Genomic DNA, 27,657 nt, shown 5'->3' with positions numbered 1-27,657 from the left:
AGAAAGGGCAAGACTAGAGACAGGTTCATGGACCTAATGATATTTACCGGGCCTCGGGTGCCTAACTGATGGCTTTGGTGACCTCTGCTAGGCCTTCTATCAGAATGAGAAATGGCCACTTTTTAAGACTCACCAAAAGAGCATCCTGCAGATATGCTGATATATTAATATCTCAATGGCCTCTTTGCTGTCACAGGGGAACTAGGGAACCCAAAGCCCTCCTGCCTCAGGGACGTGCTGAACAGGTGGCTCCTCAAAGTGCAGCCGTGTTGGTACATTGTGCCTCGGTCACTCACAAGCCAGTTAGGGACCTGGAGCACTGGGCAGGCAACCCTGAGAGCATAAAGTGTCTTCCTGGGACACCACATGGCTGGAGGGGCGCTCTTTCCAGAGATCTGAGTCCAAAAATGTAATGGCACAGGAATATCAGGCAGTGGTAGGCATAGCATAGCATGTTAAGGACCCTTCCCTGTAGAAAGAGCCAAGGACTCATTAGTGTCCTGTCTGCACATGGGGTATGCTTGTGTGGGCTCAGCAGATGGAACAGTAGTGGGAGCAGCTGAGCCACTGCCAGGGTCTGAGCAGAACCTTCTTCCATACCCCAAGTGACCGTTCAGTCAGTGCAGGGTGATAACAGTTGTGCATCATGCAGGTCTGGAAGCTTCATTCCCATAGTTTTCAGCATGCCCAGCAGTGGTAGAGAAGGTAAAAGGCAAGCCCAAGAAACAGTGACTTTGCTCACTGGCTACATGACTGCTGTAGCAACAACCTTGTCTGGGAAAGAGGTTGAAACTCTTATCTGAAATGAGGTTCCTGCAATATTTATCACTCTCCTTCTCTATTCTAGGCAGGGAGGTTCCAAACTTGGCTCTGTAACTGTTACCTGGAGCACGTGTTTGACATGCAGATCCCTGGACTCCAGCCCTACAGACTCTGATCCGGTAGGCGTGGAGTGTGCCCAAGAATCTGTGTTTCTAATGGCTGCTCTTGGGGATCCTGGCACAGGGGATCCAAGGACCAATATTTGGAAGTAACCGCTCTAGCCCACACCGTCTCCATGTCATCAATCATTGCAAACCTGCTGTGCCTCAGACAAGGAGCCCGGGATAACACCCAACATGTTCTGGGTTCCCAACCCTGACGTACTACCCTGCCTCGGATGCGAGTCTCCAAGCTCTGCCTCCCAGTGAGCTCCACAGCTGTCCTTTCAGCAGACATACACTGCACACCGATTGCACTCAGTTTATTGGGCACCTACTATAGACAAGGCACAGTACCAGGTGCTGTGGGGTACGAAGACAAGAAGGCTAGTCCTCGCCCCCCAAGGGGCTCACAGTCTAGGGGGAGAGAGACACACTCACAGGTAACAAAAACACAAGGCAGAGTGGGGTGAGCTCAATTACAGGCAAAACCCATGGGAGGGCTGGGAGCCGGACAAGGTAAACGAGGCTAGGCACATCCGGCATCTGATACGGGCAGTGGCACATTGGCCAGTCCCCGGGGGATGGGCAGGATTCCCACAGGTGGGACTGAACAGAGTATATTTCAGGCATGGGGGGGCATAGAGGTGGGAAAGTACACCGAATGTTCCGCCAATGGGGGCAGAATGTCTGCCTTCACTGAAACACAGGTTGCCAATGGGATGATGAAGGGAGCTGGAGCTGGGAATGTGGTCTGCGGCTAGATGGCAGGGGGGTGTCCTTATAGTCAGGAGGTATGACTTCGTTCTGTGGGCAATGGTGTGCCATGGAAGGTGTCCGAGTAAGGGAAGGACATGATCTAATTTCCTCAATTACAGGCTCATTGCTATAATACATGATTAGCTCTGATTTTGTTAACTTCACTCTGGGGACTTAACACCCTCTCTTGGTCTCAGAGCAGCAGCCCTGTGGCCACAGATACTTTCCAGGGCTGCACAAGCTTAGGAAGCCTTCATCTAGGTAAACTCAGAGCTCACTTAACAGCTTTGCACCACCTCCACAGAACAGGAAGTGGGGCCTTCTAGAATCATTTGAAAGTAAGGGGCAGGGCCAGGGAAGGATGTCCATGAACTTTGGTTACCTAAGCATGTCACAGATGAGCTGCAGAGAAAATGGGAGTGCAAAAAGAAACCAGGGTACATCACCAAACTAAACCATCTGCCATAATCCACCCCACCCTCCAGCTCACTGGGTGGGGAGCCCTGCAGTCTAACTCACTAGAATCAGTACATGGGGTTTCTAAATGCTCTACACAGAGAAGGTTCTCCACTGACCCCTGCCCTAGGATCCTGCCTAACTATCCAGTGAGGAGGGAGAATGGTGTCCTCCCCCACCCGGGCCACCCCAGCCCGAGAATGGATGTGAGGCCACCGCTGTCCAGGTAGACACAGCGATGCTGGTCAGCGAGGGCTCCCCCAGAACCTCCACACCCGCTGAAGTGGGTGCCTGGGCAGAGAGGGGCGAAGTCACAGCTGGGCCACCCAGAAGAAATGCTCCCGGGGAGCTGGCGTGCACATCTGGGCCTGGCCCGGCAGGGCCCCCGCCACCGTTGCTGATGGTCCACAGGCACGGGTAGGGGCTGCAGAGAGAGACACAGAATGCTTGATGACGCTGCCAGAAAGACCTGCATGCTGCTCTGCACATACGCAGTGCGAGGGGCCCAGGCCTAGGAAGAGGGCGCCTAGCCACAGCTTTGTTTCTAGCTCTGACACAGAAGGGCCCTGTTTCTGTGGAGAAGCCAAGGGAAGTGGTGAAATGTAGTGGGATAAGCGTACAGTAGCTGTCCTGACCTGAATTACCATGCTTGGCCCTGCCCCTAGCAAGTTTGATTTGGAACACAGCATCTCATTTCTGGAAGCCTGCCCTGCAGCCTGCGTGGAAGAGCAGGAGAGCAAAACGAGGGAATCTGGACAGCAAGCCTGCAAGGGAGACCCCTCACTGGCAAGAGAGCTGACATAGCATAGCAACCAGGACACACAGGTGTCAGAAAAGTTGGGTTCACATCCCAGCTCCCCTGCCTACTGCCTCCATGACCTTTGTCCAATCACACCTCTGAGTCCCAGCTTCCATCTTCAAGACAGAGCGATGATTACGTGCACATTACAGATACTATTATGACAATCGAATAAGAAGATGTGAGCAGAGCAGAGCACACAGCACTCACCAAAGGGTGGTTGTTATAAGCAACTCTTCCATTCCTGGTCTCCACCCAATAGCTCTGGTCCCTGGCAGAAAGGCTGGGGGAGCTAGACCACCTCCTTGGACTTCTTTTATTCTAAAGCACTGGTTCCCAAACCTGGCTGCACATTGGAATCACCTAGCAGGTTCCAAAATACTGAGGCCTGGGTGCTACCACCTGAGATCCTGATTCAACCAATCTGGCATACAGCCCAGGTATTAGGATTTTTACAAGCTTTCCAGTGGATTGTAAGGGGTAGCAATTTTTGCACCTAAACAGAGACAAAAATGCCTGCCGTTAGAACAGGCACAATAAACGCCAATGCTCTAAGCCTTCAGCCATCCCCATGTCCTGACATTTTAGATCTCTGCATCACGGGATACTACACTGCGTGAGACTAGGCTCATTATGTAATGATGGTACCGGGCACATTTCGCTATTCTCTAGCAAAATCTTTATGGAGTCAGTAGTGGGTTAAACACACTACTGGAGGGAACCAGAGGTAACAATGCCACGCTAGCCTCTGTGCTGCAGTCTGGAGACTACGGACCTCACTGGGCCATAGGAAACCTGCAGAAGCCCAGGCTTTGGGTGTTTGCTGGTTGCTTGTTTGGGTTTTAGCCAGCTCAGCTTGCTGAGATTTGGGGCCTGATCTCCAGAAGAGATGCTTTTATAACATTGCTCAGGGCAGGCCCCCTTCCTGATGCCTCATGGGCCAGTGGGAAAACCATGCAGTTACTTCACTGTGTGACCTTCAGGACGTGTCTAATGCTTCTGAGCTTTCATCTGTCCAACAGTAAAATAGGAATTGTAATGCCAGCCTGCGGATGTCTTTGAATACTATAAATGACTTCCATAGAGTATCTAGGACAGAATCTGCCACACGATCCTTTAATAGGTTCAAGGACTCACTTTCTCACTTCCTGCCATAACCCAAATCTGTGCTTTTCCCTTAGATAATCCACTCGAGCACTGTCCAACTGATAGAAAACATGAGCCACAACCACAAGGCTAAATTTTCTAGTAGCCATATATTTAAAAAAAAAGAAAAGAAAGAAAAAGAAAAAAATAAACTTATTGTTAATCATATTTTATCCAAAAAAAATATTCAAAATATTGTCATTTCAAACATGCATTTGAAGTTGAAAAAAAAAAAAAGGTTGAGATTCTTATTCTTTGATCCTACTAAGTCTTCAAGCTTGCATGTGTGCCACACTCACAGCACACCTCCACTGGGACCCGCTGCGTTGCAAGGGCTTCAGTGGCCACAGGCGGCCAGTGGCAGCTGCACGGGGCAGCACAGAGCTAGACGCTGACCGCAACGGCAGCATCAGTGTCAAAACCACCAAGGTCACAGCCAACAGCAACACCAGCAACATCCACCAGCTCGTTCAAATGCAGAATCTCAAGCTCCAATCCAGCCCTGTTCATCAGATTGTGCATTTTAACCTTCCAGGTGATTCTAACACACACTGAAGCGTGAACAGCCTTGCCATAGTCCAAAACACTATGTTCTCCTAACATTCTCTTGACCAGCAAATCACAAGACCCACCTTTTCACTTTGAATCCCATTCGGGACCTTCTCAAAATTCTGCCTACCTGTGTTGAATGTAACAGCTGATATTTATGTAGACATTACTGCTCACCAAGCATTTTAATGCATTTTCTCCTTTCGGGTTCACCATAACCTACAGAGTCGCTCCTAGTATATTCATTTTAGCGATAAGAAAGGCGGAGCTCAGTGAGGCCAAGAAAACCACCTGAAGGTGCGAAGTCAATAAGAGGCAAAACCCGGACTAAAGCCCACGCCCATCAAGCTCCAAGGTCCCTTCCTGTCCTCCCTTCCACACCCATCTCTAGAAGCCAGAATGAAACGCTGGTCTCTAGTGTCCAAGTTACACCACAGGCCCTACCTGCTACACTCTGCTCTATTACCTGGGTTGTAGGCCCAGAACAGGTGGCTTATGAGAACACGGACCATCGTCAGTGTCTATTTACACATTTTACCTTCAATTCTCCTACTGTCAGGGTCTATCTGCTACCACCACAGTTTACAATATTTCTGACTAGTTCAAGACAAATGATTCCAGGCCATGATGTCTTTTCCCTTTGAAAAACAGAATACCAAAACCACAAAACAAAGAGCATACAAGTGAGCAGGTGCTTTCCGCTCCCTTCTCCCCGAGATAGAAAAGTCCTTCCTGTTGTTAGCTTCACTTCCTAGTGGCTTTGGAGTCAGGACAATGGTTTAGACCAAGCCACTCTAAGAAAAAAGAACGAATTGAGTCTCCAGTGCTCATGTAAACCCCGAAGACCACCAATGAGGAAGTTGCTGGAGTTGGTCTTACCTAGGCCCTGGATTGATTGGCCCACTGGTGTGGGGTACAGACAGGATGCTGGTGTGGGGTGTGGAGGACAAGGAAGTCCAGCTGTCAGGTCCGGAGAAAACTTGCAGGTTATTGCTGGAGCTTTCTATCAAATTCACTTTGGGGAAATAACAACAGTTCAGTTGATGAAGCTCAGAGAACATATAAAGATGACCAATGATATTATTTTAGGACAAAATATAGCCATGGTTGGTGCTACAGAGGCCAGTTAGCAGAAAAGAGGCAGGCTCAGATATACCATGTCAACCATATGCCACACACTGTTCATATTTTAATCTTCACAACAATGAGCCATCCTCTCTGCTTTATAGATAAAGCTCAGAGACAGAGGATGCCTTTTGTGATGCAGATCTGTCTGATACACTCTATCACATTCACTCCCCTTTAAGAAAGGACCCATGTTAACATCCTCTCAGCACAAGCCGAAGGACCCACCAGTGCCCCAGAGGGAAATTTCTGAGGACCAGCACCTGACTCTTCTCAGCAACCCCAAGTACATTTAAACATCTCAAGAACAGTGTCTTCTATGTCTTTGAATCTCCATTTGCATCATTAGTGCATACATAAGAGTAAAGGAAGTGGGGAGAAAGAGGAGAGCAAGGAAGAAGATTCTGGTGTATACACCTGGCTGGCCAAGTCATTCCTCCTCGGGATGTGGCATTTGCAGCCTCTTCAGCCTCAGCTCTGCCTCTTCTACCTTTCCCGCTACCCTCGGTTCCAAATCCACCCCCCACACTCCCCAGGTCCTCCCCCCCTCATGCCTGTGCTCACACTACTCTTCCCTGGAATGGCCTTTGCCTCTCCTGGGTCCCTTGCCATCCTCCTTCCCTCCTACCCACTGCCACCTCTGTCTGCGTCCACTCATCCTGCAAATCTCAACTTCAACATTGATCCCTCTGGGCCACTCTAGTTGCTCTTTTTCCTTCGTTCCCACAGCACCTTGGCTTGTGTGTTTCACAGAATGTTTCTCAAACTTTAGTGTGCATGAGAATCACCTAGGGATCTTGTTAAAATGTAGACTCTTTCAGAAGGAGAACCCAAGAGTCTACATTTCTAACAAGTTCCCAGGTGATGCTACAACAGGTCTGAGGACCACATGAGAGCTCTCACTACACCGTGTTATAATTCGTTATTTTTATATTCGTGTAGCCCTGAGCTTCTTCAGGGAAGAAACTGTACCTTTGTCCTCCTCCTATCCCCACCATCTAGAAGAGGGCCCGGTGCATAGCAGGTGCTCAGAAGCTGTGACCAGGAAAGAACCAGGACACAGAATGAGAATGCTGCCCACTTTGTGATATCATCAAGCTGCATTTTATTCCTTCCTTCCTGAAAGCAGATTTCAAGGTTGCTAGGAGTTGGATGTAAAGGGACACACAGCCAGGCAGCTGGTGACCAGGAAAGCCCTCTGTAGATAGAGCTCAGGGTGGCCCTAAGGGTGGAATCTTAACACTCTCCTCCATCTCCCATGCCATGAATCTTATTTCTTTCTTTCATTTACTGATAATCTCCCCACATGAGAATAGAATCTCTGCAGGGTAAGGTATTTTTCTAATTTGTTCATGGACAGAACCCAGCACACAGATAGCCCTCAGTAAATACCTGTCACATGAATAATTGAATGAGAAATCAGCCCTTGGCTTGCCTTCTCCCTTCCTCCCTACAAATCTAACAAGCAGGCAAGGTCTGGGCTTTCCCAAGCCCAAGGGAGGCTACACAGCAGTCAATGAGGAAGAAGCACACAACCATCAGCATCAGCTTAGATAAGCAGACTGTAAAAGTTATTATCAAAGCCAGTTTGCCTGTCTCCAACTGAACCAAACAAAAGTCTGGTTGTAGAGTCACCCAGCTTCCCAGAGATCTTCCTAAAAGCTCTCCAATACTGGGCCCAGTGTCCCCTGGATGGAGCCATGTAATACAAGTGTAGAAAAAGGCCAGGTGAAAGCAGTGAGCTGGGTATCCCAGAGCCCCCACAACTTGGCTTTGGGACACACAGCCTGAAATGCAGAGTACACTGGTGCCGTGGGAGGGGGCCCTTCACACCCATTAGAAACCAGGATACTGTCTTATGAAATAATTATAAAACACCAATAATGTCATAATTACATAATCAACTAGTAGTATATAAAACATTAAATAATAATATACAATACCATTACATATATGAGATGAAAGGGATACCAGCTTCAGATACTTCTTTTTACTACCTGCTGTTGATCATTTCTCTGCACCACCACCCCCGCCCCTCACCCCTACACCCAAGGGTTTAATTAGCAAAATCACACACCTGAGGGAGAATGGTTTCTATGCATGTAGGCCGAAGGGTAGGGAGCCTGCCGGTGCCCTCGGAGGCCAGGATAGGGCTCGCAGCCGTGGTGGGTGTGGGGAGCAGACAGAGGCAAGGGGGTAGCATACTGGTAATTGGCATTTCCTGCTGCGCACACTCCATCCGGATTGGAAAAGATCCAGCCTCCCACTGGAATAGACAAGAGGAAGACACAGAGCCTGAACTTCCACACCAGAAGTCAGGTTTCCAGCCACTTCACACAAGGTGACCCTGTGTGAACGACACGGAATGTCGGCCTGGGTAGAGACGGAGACCACCCCCACTGTCACTCCCCCTCCACGTTAGCAGATAGGCTGGCCTCTTTGGAGAAGGATGGCAGTTCCTATCAAAGTATGGAAAGCCTCTTGAGGAACCCTGGAACAGAGCTATACAAAAGACCATTTGAATGAATAAGTGACAGAAATGCAAAAGTTAAGTTGCTTCTGACTTAACTTGAGTCAAATTAAAAGTCGGTCTGAGAAGGGGACGTTAGATGCATGGGTGATCGCCAGCTACTAGGGAACGTTTAGTGTGGTTACACAGGAGGGAAGGTCGCTTTCTGCCCGGTGGGAAAGTGTCTCTAGCTCCCACTCCAAGCAAGAGGAGGCACGATGGCTCCCCTTGTCACCCCACAGAGGATTCTGAAAGCAACAAGTAGGGGAGCTGGCTGGCACACCCAAGCAGGAATCTTGCAGAACATTTTGGAAGGCTATAAAACATTTCATAGAAATTTGTTTTGGGGGACGCCTGGGTGGCTCAGCAGTTGGGTGCCTGCCTTCGGCTTAGGTCATGATCTGGGATCTGGGATCTGGGATCGAGTACCACATCGGGATCCCTGCGAGGAGCCTACTTCTCCCTCTGCCTAGGTCTCTGCCTCTCTCTCTCTCAGTCTGTGTCTCTCATGAATAAATAAATAAATATTTTTTAAAAAAGAAATTTGTTTTTGAATGAAAAAGGAAAGAAAGAAGAAAAGGAATCCAAATTGGAAAGAAAGAAAATGTTCTCAATGCAGATGTCCACTGAGCAAAGCCAGGCAGGGGGTCGCCCCGAACCAGGCTCCTGCCCACTTGGTTTGCCACAAATAATGGACATCCCCCCCCACCCTCCCAAGAAGTTCGCTGAGAAGACTGTAACACGTGAGCTTTAAAAAAAAATGCAGTTCTGGGATCCCTGGGTGGCTCAGCGGTTTAGTGCCTCCCTTCGCCCCAGGGCATGATCCTGGAGTCCCTGGATGGAGTCCCACATCCGGCTCCCTGCATGGAGCCTGCTTCTCCCTCTGCCTGTGTCTCTGCCTCTCTCTCTCTCTCTCTCTTTCTCTCTCTCTCATAAATAAATAAAATCTTTGGGCTGTTACTATTATAATCCAGGTCACTTTAAAAGGTGTTTTTCTGAGAGCTGCTCCCTTTCTGGGCTGCTGCAGCTCTGCACTGGAACACATGCAAATGTTTAGGGGAAGAGGCGTGAGAAGAGAAGCCCGGTTAACATTCTGCTCTGACATCACTGGCCTGGGTTTCTGCTGCAGCTTCAGGGGACTTCCTCCCTCATGGGGTCTCCCCTGCCATCCAGACATGGGGAGGCCAGCACCCTGTTAGGGACACCCAGCACCCGCAGAGTCCCCAGCAGCATACCTGTGGCTGTCCAGGCAGCCTCCCAGACTCCTGGCCACATGCAAGGCCACAGCCTGCCTGAAGCATCGTGCTGCCAACCAACTCAAAAATAAGTGAACACTAAGAACAGGGCAATCCAGGCCAGACCAACAAGAGTGGAGAGTGGAGATACTCCCAGAATGCACCTGAGACAGCCTCTGGGACATGAAAACTCGAGTATGAGAGATCCATCACTCCCGTTCCTATCTCCCACCTGAGATCCGGTCCAGCCCCTCAGAAACACTGTTTTTTTCTGGGAATTCTGGAAAGGGCACACACTTGTCTCGAGTGGAAGAAATAACTTGTTGAGTCTTGAGAGAAGCTTTGGAAGGGGCCATGAGCATTCACAACAGGTGGAGTCTAAGCAGGGTGGAAGATGGCTCCCAGTGTCCCCCAGGTGTGGCCCACCCAGTGTTCACCCAACTCACAGTGAGAATAGGCCACATGCTGGCTCTCAGAGACAGCTTCCGGAATGTCTTTTAGGTGATTCCTGAAAGAGAGGGAAAAGGGCACCATCGCTGTCCAGCATATTACCCAAGTCCAGCCAAAAGTCTACCTCAAATTCTCTTTGGAAAGCAACACATTTCTTAGAATAAGAAAAATCAAACACCTCTTATCTCAAATCTCTCCCCTCTTCTTCATCCAGGGTACTTTATCTAATGTGCAATCCCTCTTTGAATTGCAATTTGATGTGACTCTAATTTGCTGTATTTATAGCTATTCCTACTTAGTTTGATCTCAGTGGCTTGCACTTATTGCTCCTGCCTGACGAAATTCAAGCAATAACAACAGCTAGGATTTGCATAGGACCTAGGGCACAAGCACACCTGTGATATGCTAGATCCATCAATAATCCCACAAGGAAAATATTGCTATCCCCACTTTGCAGATTTGAAAAGTGGATCTCAGAGAGGTAAAGTGACTTATATAAGATCAAATAGCCAGGAAATGGCCAAGACAGGAGTTCAAGTCAGGACAACCTACTCAAAGTCCTATTCATCTCACACATCAGATTTTCTTTAGCCCTTTAGTTATCCAAAATTAAATTAAATCAAGTATTAACAGGACAAAGCCCTTTAATAGAAGTCAATAAGGACCATTATTCTTTTTTTTTCTAGAATGGAAAGGAAAAACACAAAGATATGGAGTCACTAAAGTGATAGGTTTACCATCCACCATCCCAGAAGTCTCTGAAATGATAAGAACAGATATGACACTTGATCTTAGCCAAAAGGTGGAGAAGTGATCCCCAGAAGTCTCTGTGTGGTCTTCTCTCAGACCTGACAGATATGAAGATCTGACCTTTATGAACTACTCATATGAATCACTCACCTCTCCTGGATTACATGCAGTTAAAAAAATTATTGAAACCATGCAACTCTGAGATAATTGGAGGAAGGGCAGAGTGAATTATTAAAAATTTAAATTACTTATTTTTTAATATGCGCTTGTGTTACTTTCAATAATTGGTAGTAAAACAGAGTTGACCAAACATTTGCCAGTTAGAGGTTCTCCTAGAGCTCTGTTACAAGGGACAGATCATTAGAGTTTGTTGAATTTCATTGATTTTGTTGAATATGGAATTGAATGTTAACATACCTAATTCTATCAAAGGTAGTGCAAGTTCCTTTCAAGATGAGCATAAATTTCACATTTGCAGAAGTCAGCTCAGAAGATTTTACTGACATTTCTCTACTCACCTTTCCTTGGCATCCAAGAAGGCTTTGGCAAAAGGGTTGTACTTGATTTTGAGAGCTGTTATCTTATGTTTACAAAGACAAGAAGCATTAGTGAAGGTAGAACATGGATGAACAGATAGAAACCTTTGTCTTTGCCTGTGAATTTCTGTAAAATCAGTATAATTCCCCTCTCTCTTTTTCTCCCTCTCCATGTTTCTTTGCTTACTTCTGCACAAAATTACTAGCACGCTCTGACAAAGAGCCTTGTGTTGTGGTCTGTGGTGAAAATGGGAAACGCAGTGTGAAATGAGCAAAGAAAGGCTGAAGCATTAGAAATATGCAGAGCCCAATGTGCTAAATCTGGCATTCCTTCTTTTATTTATTCATCAACTTTTTTTTTAATTATTGAACACCACCCCCCACCTCTCCCACCATGTCACTTACTTTTCTAGTCACTGGAAACAGTCAGAGTGATGCTGGTGTGAATCCACATCTCCCAGAGAGCACAGTCCAGCATCACTCCCTAAGTCTTAAGTGATCACTTACTCAGGCCACATTAATACAAACACTGATTATCACTCCCACCCGCTGTCACTCCATCCCGCCGGCCTTCAGTGGCTTCATTCTTCTTCAGAGCCACCAGACAGCATATTCACATATATGAGGTCTATCTGCTTATGGCCTCTCCTCCAGGGATGTACGGGCTTGAGGGCAGCACACATATCTGTGATGCCCATCGCACTATTCCTAGCAGGCAGTAATAGTCAACAAATATTTGCTGAATAAATAAGCATTGAAAAGGATGTTTATGGGGCACCTGGGTGGCTCAGTCGGTTAAGCATCTGCTTCTGCTCAGGTCATGATCCTGGGGTCCTGGGATTGAGCCCCATATCAGCTAGCTTCTCTGCTCAACGAGGAGCCTGCTTCCCCCTCTCCCTCTGTCTGTGGCTCCCCCTGCTTGTGCTCACTCACTCTCTCTTTTTCTGCCAAATAAATAAATAAAATCTTTTAAAAAAAGAAAAAAACATTTATTTCAGCAAGGGCCTAGTGCAAGGAAGAAAAGTTAAATAAAAGCACCACTCTTTCTGACCCGGGAATGGGGAAGAAATCAGGGGAAGGAGGAGAGCCAGAGTCTGATGTGCATGCCCTGGTCTTTCTCCCTGTCTAAACCTGGAGGAGTCAGGTGCATAGAGAGACCAGCATCCACCAACGGCCCGCTCCCTCTCACGGTGCATCAACATCAACTTGGCAGAAAAGTGTTGGCAGCAGAGGGAGGCTCCGAGGTTGGATTCTCCTGGGCTTGATTCCCATGGGGCATAATCACAGCTAGAATATGACCTCAGGCTGGGTAGCCTGCCTGAGGAGCAGCGTCCAGGAAGAGCTCGGGGCACTCACCCAGCAGACAACCAGATGACAAGTTCTGCTGGCTGTGGACTAAGGGAGCAGGCAGCAAGAACTGGGCAGGGTCATTGCCCTGGAGACCAGAGGTGGCTCAGACACGGTCCCCAACACCCACACACACCCTCTAGAGTTGCAAAAATCACACCCTCCCCTCAAAGACCCAAACTCCATCCTAGGGACAGAAGCAGGAGAGGGAGGGCCATCTGGAACACAGTACCACCTGAGGGCCTGTTGAAATGATCAAATATTTAACTTCTGTTCCCACCAGCCTGCTGGAGGGGCTCAGCCAAGAGCCCAGACCCCAGGGCTTCTGTTGGCTTCAATGCAAAAGTGTGCCTTCTAGGCTCCCAGAGGGGAAGTACCCATAGACCTTCCTCAAATAAGCAAGAGGCAGTGGAAAGGGCTACCCCACTGTTTAGCTTCATCTCTGCTGAGGTCTCTGAGATACTTTTCTTGTAGAAAAGAAATGACATTTTCTCTGCACATCTGTGATGCGAGTTCAGTCTACAGCTCAATCGTACCTATAGGCACTAAGGGAGTAGTTTGCAAACCTGAATGCTCATCAGAATCCTTTAGGAAGACTCTAGAAACTACGGATTCTGGGTGCCATCCCTGGAGATTCTGACTCAGTTGGCTGGGTGGGAGCCCAAAATCTTTTAAAGTTTCCAAATAAAGAAATGTAGATGAAAGCAGCAAAAAGGTACCTTTTGGGTTTCTGGTTTTGTTCTGTTTTACCTATCAGATTATCAAAGCTGAAAAAAGGCTGATAATCGCCAGTGTCGGAAATGGTACAGGGACTGCAGATGAGTAATGCTCTTTGAAGGAGGCCATTTGGTGATATCTTGGGATTCTAAACCACACTCTCCTTGACAAGCAATGCCATTTCTAGGTGTCCATCCATGCAAGCAAACAACAGTAGTTGTGGATGTCCCAGGATATTCTTTGCAGCATTACTTATAATAGCAAATAAAACAACTGTAAACCACCAAATGTCCATCAGTGGGGAGTTGATTGGCTAAAATATGGTATATCTTCTGCAGGCACTTCAGAAAAAGAGATAGGCTTAAATCTAACTACAGAGAAGATATCCATAATATACAGTTAAATAGAAAAAAAAAGAAACTTGCAGACTAATATATATAACATGAGCCAATTTATGTGAGGAAGTCTATATTCTCATACACATTTATATATACATAGAATATGGGGGGGAATATTTTAAGCTATTATTTGTGAGGTCCTTGGGGATTGGGATTCAAAAGGTAGGAGGAAAAGAGACCACTTTTATCTTTTTCCTTTTTATTTTCACTGAACATACTTCTGTACTATTTATTTATTATGTGGGGGTTTATTTAACAAACATATTATTTTACCTTTTTTAAAAGATTTTACTTATTTATTCAAAAGAGACAGAGAGGCAGAGACATAGTCAAAGGGAGAAGCAGGCTCTCCATGGGGAACCTGATGTGGGACTCCATCCCAGGACCCCAGGATCACGACCTGAGCTAAAGGCAGACACTCAACCACTGAGCCACCCAGGTGCCCCAACACGTATTACTTAAAAAAAAAATTTTTTTTTAAGTTTAGTCAGAAAGAATCCAACCCTCCCCAGGGCTTCTGATGACCAGCAGGCCTGGGGAGCCCTAGAGTGTGCAAACAAGACAGACAGCATAACCAACCCAGAGGAGGGCACACGTTGGATCAAGCCTCACAGACCTGCTCCCAGCACAGGAGCTCACCCAGCTCTGAGCAGGCCAAGGGCACACTGGGCCCAAAACCAAAGACCCCGGGGCTTCTGTTGGCTTCAGCCAAGCACATGCGTGCCTTCTAGGCTCCTGGAGGGGAAGCACCCACAGGCCTTCTGCAAACAGGTGAGAGGGAATAGAAGGAAAGGGCTACCCAGTATTGAGTTTCATCTCTGCTGAGATCTCTGAGATCCTGGAAAACCCACCTTCCATCCACACCCTCCCCATCCTCCCACACTCTTCTGGGGGATGTTTACACACACGCAGCCACAGACACTTACCTCCTCATTCTGATAGGCAGTCACAGCTATGAACTGGGTTTCGGGGAAGGAGCAGTTCATCACCATTCGGTGGGCGCCTCCAACACGCACTATGTGAACCTGGGGTTCATATTTATGCAGGGAATTCAACATTATCTGTTGAAGTGGGAGAAGGAGAGAAGGAGAAGCCATGCAGAGCCTGTGGTAGCAGGGGTGATAACCAGCTGGCGTCTCTGTTAGCCCGGGCCCAGCCCCCCGCCAGGTCAGGGCCACCACGCGGGTCCCTCGATTCCCTGATTCCCTCATCTGAGATCTGAATTGGGGGGGGGGGGTAGTTTTTCAGAAGCTCCCAGAGAGCATAACATCAGAGCTTATGCCAGGGTTGCCAGAAAGTTGTTCTAAAGTGTGTCAGTTCTCTGCCCCAATCTTGCCATCCTTTCTTTTTCCCTCTCCCTATTTCCAGAACAACAATGTGGATTTCAATCCATTAACACGTAGTCCTTTTCCTCACAGGAGGAATCCTAGTATCTCCACATGCTGGCATGGCTGCACCTCGCAAGCCACTGCGTCAAGAGTGATAATATCCAACACCTGACACCTGCCCGTCACCCAGAGCGGCTCCTTGTGACTCATACAGAGCTTTGTGAAACGGGGGAGGCAAGAACAGTTTACTTTTCAGTTTCCTATTTTAATAGTGAACTGGGACCTTCGGAACATTGCCCAGATCTGGGCAGCTCACCTCTTCCTCCTCATCCTCCGGGATGGGGGTGCTCCCGGCTGGCTAAGCAGGGGGCTCAGAGGAGGCGAGGTCCGAGGCCCAGGGCCACAGGGGCTGACGACCCAGAGAGCAGGGAGCCTCGGCTCTGTCCCCAAAGCGGCTACATCCTATAAATCATGACCTTACACAGGATGCTAGTATTCACAAGCCTCCCGGAGAAAATAAAAGAGGAGAAAGCCCCGAATTCTTGTTTACTCTAATCGGAGACCTTAAGTAAAACCTTCCTTATTTAAGGCTTGTTTGTTTTTCTGAAAACCCAAAGCCGCTTCAGTATTCTATTGACAATTATCATAATGCCCAAGTGGAGGCAGCAATTATTTCATTTAGGAGCAGCTTTTTATCAAGGTCTTTGTCTATTGCCAACATGCCACTTACACCAAAAAAGAGGAGAGAGCACAACAAAACCCCAGTACCCACAAACATCTCCTCCCCGCACTGGGTAAAAAGCACCACACACAAGACGGAACTATGAAAGGGCCCTGGATGATTAAGTCAACTCCTGCACTCTCTCACTCTCTCTTCACATCAGGAAGTCCATTAAAAACTGAAAGTACCAATTAAGAGCTGTTTATTCCCGTTCACATTTGGACTCCGGGGAATAATTGGCTTCCGTGGGAGAAGAGGCCGGTGAGGACCCCTCTAATTGCCTAAATGCACCCTTGATATTTCTTGATTGGTGCAGTGCTGCGGCCGGGCGGCCAGATCCTACCTGCCCACCTCCGTTGAGCTTGTTGGTCAGCTTCACTTTGCTGAAGGAGATGGGGGCTTTCATCCAGTGGGCCCCGAAGTTGGGGGAGTCCGGGTGGATGTAGACGCAGCTGTGGCTGGAGACCTCTGGCTTGCCTGCGGGAACCCACTCCCCGTTGACGTACTTCCAGCGGTGACTGTCCGTCGGCACAAAGTCCAGCAGGAGGGAGTACATGGCGTTGGGGTCCAGCCCTGAGACACTAATCTTCAGGACGGGGAACATCCGTCTAAAAGCAAAGGCAGGGGATCCCTGGGTGGCTCAGCAGTTTAGCGCCTGCCTTTGGCCCAGGGCCTGATCCTGGAGTCCCGGGATCGAGTCCCACGTCAGGCTCCCTGCATGGAGCCTGCTTCTCCCTCTGCCTGTGTCTCTGCCTCTCTCTGTCTCTCTCTGTGTGTCTCTCACGAATAAACGAATAAAATCTTTAATAATAAATAATAAATGAATGAAAGCAAAGGCAGACACAGAGTCACAGGAGGGACGCTGGCCTGTTGGGGGCACCCGGGGCCTAGTGCAGCCATCTCTCTGCTCTGGGGACAGCTTCCGTGGAGGGCCTGGGGCCCCAGCCCTGATTCCCACAGAGCCTCTCTTTACAAATGCATTTTGCACCACACTTTTACTTTAAATCACGTGCCCAAGTTTAAAGTCTGAAAACCACTGATCTAGTCATTTGACAGAGGAACCCAGAACCCAAACTATATCGTCAGATGCCACATTCAGGGAGAGCTTTCTTCAGAGACTTCCTCCTGGCATACATGGGTTTTTACGCTGCTGCCACAAACCAGTCCTTCCCCCTCTCACAGAGAATACCACTTCTGGATGACAGTAAGGGTATTAGCAGTGAAAATGTGGTTTCATGGCTCTACAGTGTTAGACCAGTTCCTTCCCTGCATGACTTCTCAGAACCTTTAATATACTCATGTACTCTATAAACCTCTGAAAAGGGGCACCTGGGTGGCTCAGTGGTTGAGCATCTGCCTTTGGCTTAGGTCATGATCCCAGGGTCCTGGGATTGAGTCTCACATCGGGCTCCCTGAGAGGAACCTCCTTCTCCCTCTGCCTATGTCTCTGTCTCTCTCTGTGTGTCTTTCATGAATAAATAAATAATATTTTTAAAAAACCTCTGAGAAGATAGACACTGTGTGCACACTGAATTTACAGGACTGTGGAAGTATTTCACTGAGCATTTTGTGGGAATTTGTGCTCAAGACACATCGATCTGGATTCCTTGGTCCTTCTTCTATCCTCTAGGACAGGACCAGCAAGTTTGCTCTCACCTATTTGGAGAGGCTCCTCACCTGGCTTCTCATTCCCTTTGGTTTGTTTTTCCTTTACCAAATGTACTAAATTGCTCCAAACCACCCTTAAAAGACCTCGTTTCCAGACTTGCCCCACAGTCTGATCACCACAGCTTGATCACCCCAGATACTGTTTTATTTGTCAATGCCTCTTTTAAAATCAGAATCCCCAAACTAAGAAGCTAACAACCTAGAGTCTAGACACTTGCTACTCAAAGTGGTCCCCCAACTGGCAGCATTGGGATCAGCTGGAAGTCCATTAGAAATGCAGAACCTCAGACCTCACTCTCCACCTACATATTCAGCAGCTGTGCTTTTCCCAAATCTCCAGGTGAATCACAGGAACATTAAAGCTTAACATGTACTGGTATAGAGCATCTTGCACTTTTCAGAAAATAACTAAGATTTGCAAGGGAGTGAGGGTCAGAGGACTGTGCTCCTGATGAGGCTGGGAGAATGGGGGGGGTGGAGGTGAAGGGAGCTGAAGGGGAGGCTGGGATGGATAGGCTGCCTGCTGAGAGGAGGGGTCAGAGGATGCCAGGAGTGGGGTGTTGAGGGCAGGGAGGGGCATACATAAGGATCTGGAGGGTCACCAGGGACATCCAACTGTGGCCAGAGGTTCCCAGTGTTGAGAGGAATTGATACGGAATTGATACGAATGGAAAATGAAGGAATTGACAGGCAGATGACAAGGGATGGACCTAGAGCTGGGGGTTCCAGCCACGGTGGGCTCCTAGTCTCCTGAGCTGAAACCACGTAGGCTTCCTGAGCAATCTGGAATAGTTGGGAATTGTTTTCCCGGGGCTCACCCCACCTCACTGATATTCCCTTTCCTGGCTCCTCTTCCAACCTAGTCCTCTGGCTGAGGATGCTGGTGAGGCTCTGTTTTTGCGCGCTGCCTTAGAGACCACTTCCCAACTGCGTGCACAGGATACAGAGCCTGGTCCATGTCTCTGGTCCACACCCCTGGCCTCCAAGAGGCCAAACAGAAGAGTGCCTTTGAGGGAAGCTTCTGGCTCCGACTCCTGCCCTTCCTGAGGCTGCTCTCCAAACTTCAATTTCATGGTCTGGCTCACCCAGCCTCACTGAGCTGTTGAACTCAGGAGTTGCAAGAACTTCAGGAGGAAATTCATCCAAGTGCGTGTTCTAACCCTGCCACCTAGTAAGTGCTCTGCAAATGTTCACTATTGTCATTACACCCAGCATCTCAGCTGGCCCAGCTCGGCTTCTGCTCCAGAATCCCACTTTGGGGCAGTGACTCCGAAGTTTAAACACAAAGGACATCAGGACTTCGCCTCCCTCCCACCTGGCCGACAGATACCACCACCCCCACTTCCCTCTCTGAAGAAAAGTCTAAGCAGAAAGGGGAGTGACTGCTAATGGCTTTGGGTTTTTTCTTAGAGATGATGAAAATGTTCTGGAATTAGATAGTGATGGTTGTACAACTTTGTGACTATTCTCAAAGCTACTGAATTATATACTAACGAAGGGTGAATTTGATGGCATATGAATTATTTTTCAAAAACAGAGCAAATTGATAACTTACACCTCCTCAGCTCTTATTCTCCAGCTGGATCACAGTCATTTCCAAGGAGACCCTGCCATTGGGACTATGCACGGGAAATGCTGAAGGCTCCCTCCCCTCCCTCAGCTCCCCTCAGAGCTGTCTCTCCCCTCCCTCTGTCTTGGAGGACTCAAAGAGAGAAAATCTAAATAGGAGGTTATGACAAGTATCTGCATTAAATGAAACTCATAGGGGAAAACCTGTGTCAGATGATGCATCTCATCCAGGTCCTACCTGAGTGCTGCGTTACTCACCTCATCACTCCTCTCCCTTAAAGACATGATGGTTCTTTCATGTGAAGGAAAATGATGGGCCTCCCCTGGGGAGCTACCTGTGGCATCAAAATTCTTCCACTTGCATATACTTTCACTTTTTCTTCAAAAGAAGGATTTCATCCATTCTTTTCATATCAGATGAAACTATTCCCTTCCACAACATATTTTAACTTTTTCAATTATTTTAATAATATTGGCCAAGTATAGAAAGCAGAAGGCCCCTGAAAGCACAAATGCCATTTGCAAAGAATCACAAAAGTGGACATCAGAAATGATCCTAGGAGGTCACACTGGGTCATTGTGACAGCCAGAGGGCCAGCTTGTTTCTATGACGTATACGAGAGATGGTCTGATTTCTGGTCCATTGCTTTTTCTGAAATGCTAAAGTTGTTTGGTTTTGGGGTTTGTTTGTTTGTTTGTTTGTTTTTTAAGAAAACACAGGAATGAAATGTGTAATTGTCATTTCACATATAAAATTAAAAAGTACTGAAATTTTTCTCAATAAGGATATGTAGTATATGCAAAAGTAAAAAAAGAATATGAAAAGAAAGTTCATATAACATATCTCCCCCATACATTAAACTGCCAGAGTAAGAACACAGCTCCTCATGCATGTGGCATGGCTGTTATCTTCATGGTGTGAAATGTTTGGAAGTTTCACATAACCTTAAGACTGAAAAGATGATTTAATGAAAGGTAGTTTTTCAAATGGCAATAGCTAAATATTGAATTCAGTCTGCTCCCAGGACTGAACATATATACACTCACTTGAATCTTTGGCCCAAGGAAGTAAATGTTCCTATGCCCATTTTACCAGATGAGGTACCTGGGGTTTACGAAGTATGAGTCCATTCTCCTCTGGCTGCCCCACTGCCTTCTCTTTTATTACATTCACCACATCTTTTCTCTCTCTCTTTTAAATTAAAGTATAGTTGACACACAACATTACATTAGTTTCAGGTGTACAACATAGTTTCTCTTTTTGATCTTTCTAGAAAGTAAATATGGGTCACAAGGAAAGGAAAAATCCCCTCAATGCTTTCCTAAATCTTAATACCTAATTAGATTTATTTGCTCCTTAAAAGAATGATTTTTGAGTGCCTGCTCTATGACAGGAACTGTCCTAGGTAGGGGTTCACAGGTGAAAAAAAAAATACAGACCCAGTGTCTTGTTCATGAAGCTTACATTCTAACACAGGAGTCAGGCAACAAAAATATAAACAGGTTTCTTTTTAAATGTAGAAGATAATTTTAAACTGCAAGAGTGCTATGAAGAAACAAAAGTGGGTGATGTCACCTAGGGAAATTAAAAGTAAGAAACTACTCTAGATGGATCTTAGTAGGTCTAGGGGGACATTAAATTAGAACCCAAATAAGGAGAGGAAATGAGTCCTACAAATGCCAGAAATGACTACTAGAAAAGCAACTACACACAAAAGGAATAGCAAGTACAATGGCCCTAGGGTACAAATAAGCCTGGACTATTGACAACTACTGAAGAAAGAGAAGACCAGTGTGACTAAGGTAAAATGAGGAGGAGTAAAATCTCATTTTCATTTCTGCTTTTTCCTAATTGTACCATGCCAGGTCTTATAAACAACGTAGCATGACCTTTAATTCCAGAATAAGGGGATGTGTAATGGCTTTTCTCTTTTCATGCTATATTCAGGAACTACACCTGATGTTCTAAAGAACCTAGGATCACATGGAAGGATTCTCAACATCATCAGCTATCAGAGAAATGCAAATCAAAAGTGCAGTGAGGAATCATTTCACATTCACTAGGACGGCTGTGATTAAAAAAAAAAAAAAAAGTGGATAACAGTAACCAGTGTCATACATTGCTGGTGGGAATGCAAAATGGCGGAACCACTTTGGAAAACAGTCTGGTTGTTCCTCAACCACTTAAAGACAGAGCTGCCAGAGGACTCAGTAATTCCATTCCTAGAAAAAAATGCAAGAGAAATGAGACCATCCACTTACAACAAAAACTTGGACATAAATGTTCACAGCAGCATTATTCATAATAGCAAAAAAAAGTGAGAATGACCCACATGCCCATCAATTGATGAATAAATAAACAAAATAGGACACAATGGAATATTATTTGGCAATAAAAAATGCTACAGCATGAATGAACCTTGAAGACATTATGCTAAGTGAAAGAAACCAGTTACAAAGGACCACATATTGTATGATTCCATTCATATGAAATGTCCAAAGTAGGCAAATCCACAGAGATTGAAAGAAGATTAATAGCTGTTAGGACTGAGTAGGATGGGGGAATAGGAGGGTGATGGCTAGGGATGCAGGATTTCTTTGGAGGATAATGAAAATGTTAAAAAAAATTATTTGTGGGAATATATGTAAAACTTTGTGAATATACCAAACACCATTGAATTGTACACTTTCTTTTTTTAAGATTTTTATCTATTTATTCATGAGAGACACAGAGAGAGAGAGAGGCAGAAACATAGGCAGAGGGAGAAGCAGGCTCCCCAAAGGGAGCCTGATATGGGACTTGACCCTGGGATCACGACCTGAGCCCTGAGCCGAAGGCAGATGCTCAACCACTGAGCCACCCAAGTGCCCCTGAATTATATACTTTCAATGCCTAAATTGTATAGTATAATAAAGCTCTTTTAAAAAGTAAAGAGGCCATAGTGCCCTGGCTTTTAGAAGGACACATCTGAAAAGTTGGTTAAGTGTCAGACCCTTGGTCTCCACTCAGGTCATGATCTCTGGATTGTGACTTCAAGCCCCACACTGGGCTCCACACTGGGTGTGGGATCTACTTTAAAAAAACTTTGTGAAAAGTTAAAGAATGCTTTATTCTCTTTAGTACTTCATTTGCCAAGAATTTTATAGTTATTTTTATTTTCTTACACAGCTACACTTGTGGTGGGCATAGCATAATATATAAACTTGTCAAATCACTATGTTGTATACCTGACACTAATGCAACATTGTGTCAATAGACTCAAATTTTAAAATTATCTTAAAAACACTTTTATTCTTTTGTTCTTTAATCAATCTCTTAGTTCATTCATTGAATGAATGAATACATTGCTATGTATTTTTTTAACCTCTGTTATCCCAGTGAGGAATAACTAAAAGTCAGTCACCTTGCCAGTCTCATAACTGAGACTAGAACTCATCGTGCCTCTGCGCCAAGTTCAGCTCCTGTGACTCACCTCTGCCTCTTTTTCACTTCACAATGACCAGGATGCATTATCTGGGCATAATTTATCTATTTATCTGTGGCCAGCACTTACCCCCAGGCTTTGTCTTCCAGGATGAACTGCACTTCCAGTCAAGTTAACTTTGCCTCCTTTTCTTTTCAAGGTATAGCTAAGCATAGAGAAGCCCCAGTGTCTTTGAGGAGCTGAGAAACATATAAATCAGTACCTAACTCAGGAGTAGGGGGAAAGAGGACAGAGAGAGGAGGGGGGGTGGGGAAGAAGGAAGGAGGGAGAGAGGAATAGGGAAGCAAACATGGCAGGATGAGTAAGCACTCCTCAAAACCATCCTTGAGGAGCCATACATGCCTGGGTTTGCTGGTGAGCTCTGGGTGACTTTGCCAAGAAGCCATTTTCTCAGTTTCTATTTTCCTAATAGATGATCTCAAGAGCCAGTCAAAGGAAGCTATGAGGTGTGGGGTTTGCAGTAAGAAAGGAGGCAGCTTTTGTAGGTGGAGGAACAGCAGAGATGGTCAAAAGTAAAATTCACTTGCATGTGTAAGCACTTCCTCTATCTCCTCACAGAATTATACTATTCATGAAATACTCATCAGAGCATTTGAGTGAGTGTGTGTGTGTGTGTGTGTGAGAGAGAGAGAGAGAGAGAGAGAGAGAGTGTGTGTGTGTGTGTGTGTGTGTGGCACATGCACCTGTGTGTACTGAAGCTTAGGTGAAGGTGAGCAGCCTCCAGGATAGCAGCAGGGAAACCGCAACAGCCTGGTCAGAGGCAGAAAACACAAACACAAATCCTCATGAATCCTAATCGTAAACTTGGGAGAAAAATGTGGACTATAAAGGCATCAAAATCTATTTTCCTGATGCACAACCTCCATTTTCTCCCCTCGTGCAAGATCTGTGAGGATCTCAGCTTGCTGCCCTTTAATCACTGGAAAATTCAACCTACTGACTCCCAACATTTATTTTTCTATAACAAATGGATGCACCAGTTACATTTGGAAATGCGTGCAATTTCTGAGAACCTGTTCAAGGCAAATCGAATCATAATTGAGTTGAAATTATTTAACTGAATGGACGTACATCTGAAATAAAGCATTTTCCGCTAAAGTGAAGGTGTTCTAGAAAGGAAAACAATAGGGGCAAGAGATTGCACATATTTACCTCAGAAACCTGATATAAGTTTTTTTTTTTCCTTCAACCTGAAATAGAAGTTCCTCACTCAAAGGACAGAGAGGAAAGAGAAGACTCACAAGCTGGACACACTATAGAGGATTCAAATGAGCTCTAGGGAGGTATTATCATTGCTGTTGGTATATCTGACAGACAAATGAATGTATAAGACTAAAAGTTATATCTAAAAAGAGGGAAGGAAAAAAGAAGGGAGAGAGAGGGAGGCAGGAGGGGCGGAGGGAGAAATGAAGGTCGTCAGGATCTGAGTTTCTAGGGACAATCCAGGGGAATATCCTCTCTTTACTAGTTCTGACTCCTGTCAGAGGCAAGCCTCCTATCCATATATACAAACGAGTCTCCATTTGAAAATGGGACTGAATTCTTTCATCAGCCCATCCTATGTTATTTTAAGACTTTCTCTTTTTTTATTTTATTTAAAATTAATTAAATAATTTAGAGTGTATAATGGTCTCAGAGGCAGAGTTCAGTGATTCATCAGTTGCATATCACATTCAGTGCTCATTACATCACGTGCCCTCCTTAATGCCCAGCACTCGGTTACCCTGGCCCCTCCATGCCCTCCCCTCCAGCGACCATCAGTGTGTTTCCTAGAGTTCAGAGTCTCTTAGAGTGGACAGAAAGCCACTGATGGGGTAATCTAGAAATCTAAAAGTCTGCCCTCAGGGGCTGGTGGGTTGTGTGAATGAAAAGGGCTGGAGTTGGGTGTTAAATACCAGAGAACTCATCTTCACAAAGAAGGGCCACAGGGGGCTGAGGGGCAAGTGCCCCCGGCTCAGGAGTTGACCTGAGAGGCAGAGATGAAGCCCTTGGAAGTGGCGTATTAGGTCTGTAGGCAGAGGACAGGGGGTACAAAAGAGAATGCTGAAATAGATGCATAAGAGAAGAAGACGGGCAGGATACAAGAAAGACCTTTCTGTATCAAGAACAATAAGGTGTCGCTAACAATCTAATCTGCAAAAATAAGAGACTGAAAGAAATTCCAGGCCAAGCTCATTCATTATCAGCCACATCAATTTCTTAGTCATGTGTCTTCGCTTCTTTATCTGAAGTGTGAAGGGAACCCTCTCTCTCCTCTCAAAATCGTGACCCCAAGAGGTTCAGAGACCTTACGAGAGAACCTGAGAAAAGATTCAGTTCACTGGAGAAGGGAAATGGCTGCAGGACCTCCACAGAAAAGAATAACCAAATTGATCGTAATGAGACTTTTCTACAAAGAATATTGTTTACATATTTAATATTAAAAGACGTTAATCATGGGAAGAATTTTACATTTTAAATACACAGAAAAGAATTATATAGGTGAACACAGGCAAGAGAAAGCTCTTCCTAAATTGTAAAAGTACATGCCAATATGTCATATTATTAAATTGAATTTTAAATGGTTTCAGAAATTTTATGTATTCCTCATTGGGACAGATGAACCGCATTTTTATTTGGTGACTGTGCTCATTTTACTTTCATAGATGGCCACTTGGACAGTCAAATAGATAGTGTAAGGCTAAATAGCACAACTACCATCCACTAAGTACAAAGAATAATAAACAGTAAGTTCCATCTATTACTGGATGTCATAAAATTCTTACACTTGCATCACCATTCAGCTTTGAAAGGAAAGAAAAGAAATCCAATTAGAAATTTGGGGTGATTCTTTGAAATTAAAAACGGATTTTTATATTTCTTTCTAACAAAAATAATGTATAAATTACAGCTCAAGAGCAGGAACTGGCGTAATTACAATTGCAAATATTAAAAGTAACAAATCCTATACATGAAATAAGTAGGGGACCCATTTAGAGGCAGAAAATATAAATATCAAGCTTATTTTGTTGGTATTCAAAATAAGTTTGGTATTCCTTCTACTGTGAATAATCACAATTTATTGAGATGCCCTTATTTCTGGTACACTTTCCCCTTATAAAGCACTTTAACACCATGCAACAGAGCTGGAGTTCATCATTCTCCCAGAGAGGCAAGGCATGGTTCATTTTCTACACTGTGCATTTTATTCAAAAATAGGAAAACAAGACAGATACCAAGACCAGGAGCATTCTGCACAAGGACAAAAGCCCGCCAGAAGTCCTCAACTTTTCTGTTAGCAGAATTTCTCCTAGAGGCCACCACTGGAGTCCTGCTGACACTAACCATACTGAAAATGCCTTCTGACTTATATGCGTTTTAACCTCGTGAGCCAAAGGATCTGTGGGCATCAGCCGAATATTGGGAACCAGTCTGGCCAAGCTGGGAGCAGAGATTTTCTTTCAAAATATTTGCATTTCCTCCAGTGAAAGCTCCCACTATTACCTTGAGAGCCACTTAGCAGGGCTGGATTTAATAGAATCCAAGAAATGCCAACAGAGATTAGTTTCCGTTCATCTCTAATTTGTTGCAATGAGAAAAAAGAAGGTATCTTTTCTCGAGCAGTGTATTATGGCTTCATTATGGTATTATTACTGCACAGGTTCTCACATCGTCACAAACATACACAATCTCCAATGAACACTCACCACAAACACACACCAGTTAAGCAGATGTAGTAATTGGCAATGAGATTAAATTTGCCCTTTGGCTCCCATCTTCAGCTAGCCCAGGATTTCTGGCAAGTTTGCTATACTTAAGAGAAAACATCCAGCTTCCAAATAAAGTTGACTTTCGCCTTATCTGAACTGAGTTGGAGCTCAGGTCTGCTCCAAGATATGCAGGCAGTCAAAAAATATTATCATCTTTGGACTCATTTTCCTAACTCATAGGGCATGCCCCCCATTTATGGTAACTTCCCAGAATTTCCCCATTGAAAATGCAGGCAAGGGGGCTTCATCCTCTACTTCTCTGCTGATCTCGGGAAATTAATTAAGTTGGCTGGGGGAAAGCCGAGTGAGACTGTCCTTCTCATGAGCATTTTAATCAGCCCCCCTGCCTCTGAGTGAAGAAGGGCAGCCTCTTCAATATTCAGGGGCTCGCCTCCCTTGCCGAGCCCTGCCAGCCCAAGCAGGGCCGCAGAGAAACTCACCTGCCGTTCTTGGTCACGATCATTTCATTAGTGACTTCCTTGAATCTCTGCCAGAGAGGCGCATCCTCCAGGATGATCTGAAGTTGCTTCTCAGTAGGGTCGCCTTTTTCCCTCCCTGCCTGAAGCTCACTTTCTACCACATTGAGCAGGCGGGAAACAGTACCATCACTGGTCTTCTGGATGCCCAGCTCGCTCATGGCCATAGGCCCCGCTCAAACTTGGTGGAGAAGCGTTCCCTAGCTCGCCTGCTACCACCTCCTTCCTCCTCTCACTTGCCTGCTTTTTAGACCCAGCTGGGCAGTGCCTGGGGAGCTGGAGAGAAGATGCCCTGGCTCTTGCCTAAGCTCCTAGCATGACACCCCTTAAAGTCTCCAAATTATACCACCAACCTGTTAAGCTTTAGAGGGGAGGGGGAGGGAGGGGAGAGGTAGGAAGAAAAAGCCTTCTCTTAATTACTCATTGGATCAGGTGGGAGAGAGCCTGGCTTTCCCATTGGCTGCTGTGCATAGAATAGATGTTTAAGAAGAGTACTCCATCCAAATTATCAGGCTTTTATCTTGTTGTACCTGAAGAGGTCTAATCACTGTTTTGAGGACCATTTTCCCATTAATTAAAATTGTTCCAGGCCCAGACTGCAACAATCAGGCAAATCATGTTTGTGTATAAATCATGGCATGTGGCACCTATAGGAAAAGAGGTCCTAGGGAGAATCGGCAAACTTGCCAGAACAGGCTTTCCGGGCACAGTCAAGAACCCAAATCCTTCCGCTATCTTCTAACCCCAGATGGAAGGCCAAAGGCACTGTGCCAGGGAATATGACAACTGTACCAGAGTGAAGAGAGATGCTCCGTGTGCCACTCACTCAAGGGTCAGAGATCCAGAGAAAAGGAAAGAGCCAAGGTCTGCTGTCTCCCCAGACACCCCCTACTGCTCCTCTCCTTCCTGAGGATCCTATACACACACAGGCCCTGCTCATCCCAAGGACCCTCAGTGCCTCCTGC

General features: G+C 45.9%; 1 protein-coding gene and 1 pseudogene across 1 annotated transcript; both read right to left on the bottom strand.

Moving 5' to 3' along the window:
* Positions 1-1,228: 1,228 nt before the first annotated feature.
* TBX19 (T-box transcription factor 19) lies at positions 1,229-27,657 on the bottom strand. The gene is made up of 8 exons (XM_026003347.2): positions 26,657-27,657; positions 16,089-16,353; positions 14,623-14,757; positions 11,217-11,278; positions 9,945-10,006; positions 7,832-8,020; positions 5,509-5,644; positions 1,229-2,559 (listed from the first exon to the last, which is right to left on the bottom strand). Exons 1-8 carry the CDS (start codon positions 26,857-26,859, stop codon positions 2,274-2,276), a joined length of 1,338 nt encoding a protein of 445 aa, XP_025859132.1. The 5' UTR covers positions 26,860-27,657; the 3' UTR covers positions 1,229-2,273.
* LOC112923594 (U2 spliceosomal RNA) lies at positions 10,611-10,763 on the bottom strand (annotated as a pseudogene).

Source organism: Vulpes vulpes, chromosome 13 (genome assembly GCF_048418805.1).
Source record: "Vulpes vulpes isolate BD-2025 chromosome 13, VulVul3, whole genome shotgun sequence".
Lineage (NCBI taxonomy): Eukaryota > Metazoa > Chordata > Mammalia > Carnivora > Canidae > Vulpes > Vulpes vulpes.
Note: the sequence above shows the minus strand (reverse complement) of the source record. Positions and strands in the feature narration are given on the sequence as shown.